The 4,486-nt window shown below is 36.8% G+C and overlaps 1 protein-coding gene across 1 annotated transcript; it reads right to left on the bottom strand.

The window, feature by feature from the left end:
* Positions 1-2,911: 2,911 nt before the first annotated feature.
* On the bottom strand, positions 2,912-4,246 carry LOC143567724 (uncharacterized). The gene has a single exon (XM_077054068.1). The coding sequence runs from the start codon at positions 4,180-4,182 to the stop codon at positions 2,980-2,982; it is 1,203 nt and encodes a 400-aa protein (XP_076910183.1). The 5' UTR covers positions 4,183-4,246; the 3' UTR covers positions 2,912-2,979.
* Positions 4,247-4,486: the final 240 nt, after the last annotated feature.

Here is a 4,486-nt window from a genome sequence, read left to right as displayed (position 1 = left end):
AGGGGAAAGTTAACGTGCAACTTAAATTAACGTGCTAACTGCGCAAATCAAGTAGTTAATTATATATAGAAGTAGTATAATTATGTAATTACATCGCAGTGTAATTACACTATGCTGTTATTATACTACACTATAATTACACTATATTATATATAATTACACTACTTAATTATCACATTTAGCTACATTAGTAAATGTGACATGTTACAATCACTAGCCTATGTACATAAAAAAACAAAAACAATATGTAATGTAACACTACCTGCAGAACTCACTAGAGTTAAGAAATCAAACTTCAAAGAAAAAAATATCACATATGTTATATCTCGGGTCACCCATCCGTTCCATGCAATTGATAAACAAATTTCATGCAAGACCACCTAAGCTCAAGTTTCCGCTATGCGCTGGTGGCTCGACATTCTGTTTATGTAACTTCTTTTTTTTAGGCAGTTATTTATTTCCTAGCTTTAATTCATGTTTATTTGCATGACACATAAAGTGTAGTTTTATATAAGTTAGTAATTAGTTATCACAGCCTACAACATAAGTCCTTTAATTACTTGGTTTATTATATATGGTGGTATTTGCGTTAACTTTGCACCTTGTATTCACTTACAGATGATGAACCTGATCACGACGAGGGTTCTGGTAATTAACACCGCTCTTATGCTGATAGTGTTTGATCCTAACCGATTATATTGTGTGAAATGTTTTAATAAATTTTAACATATTGTTATTAGATAAAAGACATGGAAAATTTATGGTGATGTGCTCCCTCTTAGCCTTTGGAATATACATTGTCAAGCACTTCAACAACCGGTAACAGTTGCATCCTTCTTTTAATTGGTTTGAAAACATGATTGCTGATCTTCATGGGAGGCTCGGAGGGTGTGCGAGCCGCACCATCGGCCGGGGCACATAAGTTTCGGGGGCACAAACTTCTTTTATACATATTACATATATATGTTTTTTGTTGTTAAAAATAAGGTTATTTGCAATGGTTTATGAGATTATTACATGCTCAGAATGGTTTGAATGGTTTCTGCTTATAATAAATCGATCGATAAAAGTTTTATCCATGTACGCTAGCGAGTAAAAAATTTTCGTTAAGGCATACGGGCCTTTTTATTTTGGCTCGGCCGAGGTATTTAAATTATCGGAGACGGCCCTGCTGATCTTATTACTACTATTATTATTGTCAGTTGTGCTTCACTTGGAAAGTGAAAGCTGCTATGTTGAGGCTACCATACTGCTAGGTCAGTAAACAAACCGAACGAACACGAACAAGGGCACATTCTTGTTCGCTCATTTTTCTTTAAACGAACAAGAGCACTTGATCGGATAAATAATTGTGTTCACACTAGTTTGTTTAATAAATGAACATACATGAAAACACTTAAATGAACACAAGCGAATAAATAGAAAACATATTTGGGTGATATAATTTGTAAAATGCATATAATATTATTTTTCGGATACTCGAATTTTCGGATAATTCGGATTCAATTTTTTTTAACACATTATTAAAGCCTATGTTCTTTTTTGTGTTTAGGGATGCACATGAGTGTGTGTGTGTGTTTAACTTTTTAATGATTTATTTCTCTCAAACTCATCATGTTTCCCCATGTGTGCAGGACATGACCGGGTTATAAGAGCGAATTCCTTTTGGAGCTTTTTATGTTCTTGTTGTTCTATTTTAAGGTTGAATCAAAAGACTGTTTGTTTTGAATGTTTATGTTTGCTATTATTGTGTTGGATTTTGGCTTTTCTTTTCATGATGGAATGTCTTCGACTGTTTTGTGATATGGAATCGATATGAGATTGTTGTTTTGAATGTTAATATTTGTTGATTTCTTCTTATTGAGGGGATTGTATGGGTTAGCACTTTACCTTTTACACACCTTTGACTTTTGTTGTAGTCAAAGCATGATACTTATGATGACCATTTGGATTTGAAGAAGCACTACGATAAGGTGTTTTTCTCATTATCAAATTACCTGATGCGTATGATACTCATATTGGTCAATAGTCAAATGCTAGACCATGTTAACAATTTTGTTCAAACATTTAGCATTCGAGCATAGGCTATTTAGCTCATTTAAATCGTTTAGGCCCGACCCATGTCGCTCATAACGTGAGCCCCTCTCGGTAACTCTTTTGAGTTTTAAAATTGGTGGTGATAGATCATCTTGTTCACTTTATCAAAACATAGGCCCAGGGCCGTCTAGTGTGTAAGCTAAATGAGACAATGGCTTTAGGCCTCCAGATTTATAGGGCATTCATCTTAAATAAGAGTTACGTATTATGAGATTTTTAAAGTATGGTTCTTTTAGAATTAGTAACTCAATGATAAGTCACAAGCTAACGATGATTGCTTCATATTCATTATCATAGCATATCATTCATATTCTATAATTTATGTATACTCTCTAGCGCTATACGCATACAGAAAAGAAAATAAAAAGTCCTCAACATTTTAGTTAGTTTTAGGCCTTCGAGGATGTTGAGACGGCCCTGCATAGGCCTTGGAGTAGGGTTATTTTGGTCACTTTATCAAAATCTTTGATATTTAGAAGTCTTTTTTAGTTATATTTTTGTGGTTATAATAGAATGACAGTTATTCAATCCAAAATACAAGGTTTATGTTTCATTGAGTTATATCAGTTCGTCTTGATCCCCATATGCAATTAGATTTCTTAGTAAACAATTGGATTGTATTTGTCTTCATAAATACATAACAAAAAATAAACCATACGTTAAAACAAACAACTCGCTTGAATAATTAACAACTTGTTCGTAGCTTTACGAATCTTAGTTTTAATAAACTCGATACATACAATCTCTAGGCCTTGCAACCCATCGGTGAAAGCAAAATATCAAACAAATAACCAACCCAACAAGTGTGTTTTGAGGTCACCAATTACAATATTATACAAAAACAAAAAATAAAAATATACATAATTCACAAATAAGTTTGGTCTAACAAATAGTAAGCCCAGAAGAAAAGGTGACCCCAGCCATGTTTGAACCTGCCATCTTAAATTCAGGAAGAGGTTCAAAAGCCCATTTTGACTTTTCTAAGTCAAAGCTAAGCCAAATCATGTCCCAAACACCCTCAAAATTTGACATCAAAATAGCCCCAATTGTCCCTTCTCTTTCCTCCAAACAACCCATCATAACCCTATAAGGCTTCTTAATTTCATTAATTAGCCCATTTGGAACCCTTGACACAAAGGCCCATTGCCTTCCATTTGGGCCCATCCCCCATAACTCCACCACTTTCACAACCCTAATTCCTTGATTCACATCTTCCACACTTTCGGGCCCGGACCGAACGATCAACATCCGCCCGTCGCCATAAATTTGTAACCGATTAATCACGGTTCCCCAACTAAACCCAACCGCTAACTCCCCGTCCTCCACAACACCCGAGAACACGGGCCGTACAACCATGGGCCCAATTGTATCGGGCCCGACCGAAATCACAACACTTCTCCTAGGCCCATTTGATGCGCTTAAAAATATACGATCCCCGGATCCTTTATTATTAACATGTGACGCATTTGCCACGCTCTCACTAGCGACCGTTGACTTCCACTTATTCGTCCGAGAATCATACTCGAACAAAGTGGGCCTATCATCAACCATCTCCGCAAACAAAAACCGAAAGTGACCCGACCCGGGTGGGCCCGCAAGCAACTTAATCCCGGACCGTCTCCACGACGACGTGCCACGTGGGCCCAACGGGCTATGGGGCACTTTTCGTACACTTTTCGTCATGGGATTGACCGAAACAACTTCCCGACTACAATTCAAAGCGAATAAAAAGAAATTCCCAGACGCTGTGAGGAAATAAAGATCCTCACCGGGGGGAATAACTTTATTCAATATATCTCCAATCATAACGTTAAACCAACGTTTAGATGACTTGGTAAACCCGTGAACCACTACGGGATCACGGTGCCATCTTTTCTTGTAAACAAATAGGTACGTTGATGAGCTAGATTGGATATTGTAATTATGAAGGAAGTGATGGTCCGTGATCACGGACGTGATTAACTTGTTGACGGACTTAAGGTGGAAGATATCGGGTAACGAGAGTCGGATTATTATGTAGTGGATGAGCTCCGATGGGAGGAGTGTGAAGCCGACTACGGTGGTGGAGTTTGGCCGGGTTTCCATGAAAGTTTGATCGAGTTTGAAGACATGATTGGTTTAATATATTTGTTGAATAGATGGATGATGTGGGACATGCAAATTATTTCTAAAAAAATATATAAAAATGGAGGGTAACCGGTACCAACATAATATATGGGTTAAAAGTGACGTAGTGGAAAAGATTGATGAGTTTCATTTTAGGACATAAGTTTAACTAGTTTTATATAAACAAGCCGAGTTTGGATGGGCTCAGGCTCGGCTTGTTTAAAAGTCTAGTCGTGTCAGCTAGTTAGGGTGGTTCACAATCGACTAATGTAGAAATTTAGCT

This window comes from Bidens hawaiensis, unplaced genomic scaffold, assembly GCF_021521415.1.
Source record: "Bidens hawaiensis isolate Kalapana, Puna unplaced genomic scaffold, B.hawaiensis_p1.1 tig00001236_1, whole genome shotgun sequence".
Taxonomy (NCBI): Eukaryota; Viridiplantae; Streptophyta; class Magnoliopsida; order Asterales; family Asteraceae; genus Bidens; species Bidens hawaiensis.
This window is presented reverse-complemented; position numbering and strand designations above follow the sequence as displayed.

Excerpts from the sequence above, each read along its gene's own strand:
- LOC143567724 (XM_077054068.1), bottom strand. The coding sequence starts at position 4,182 with ATGGAAACCCGGCCAAACTCCACCACCGTAGTCGGCTTCACACTCCTC.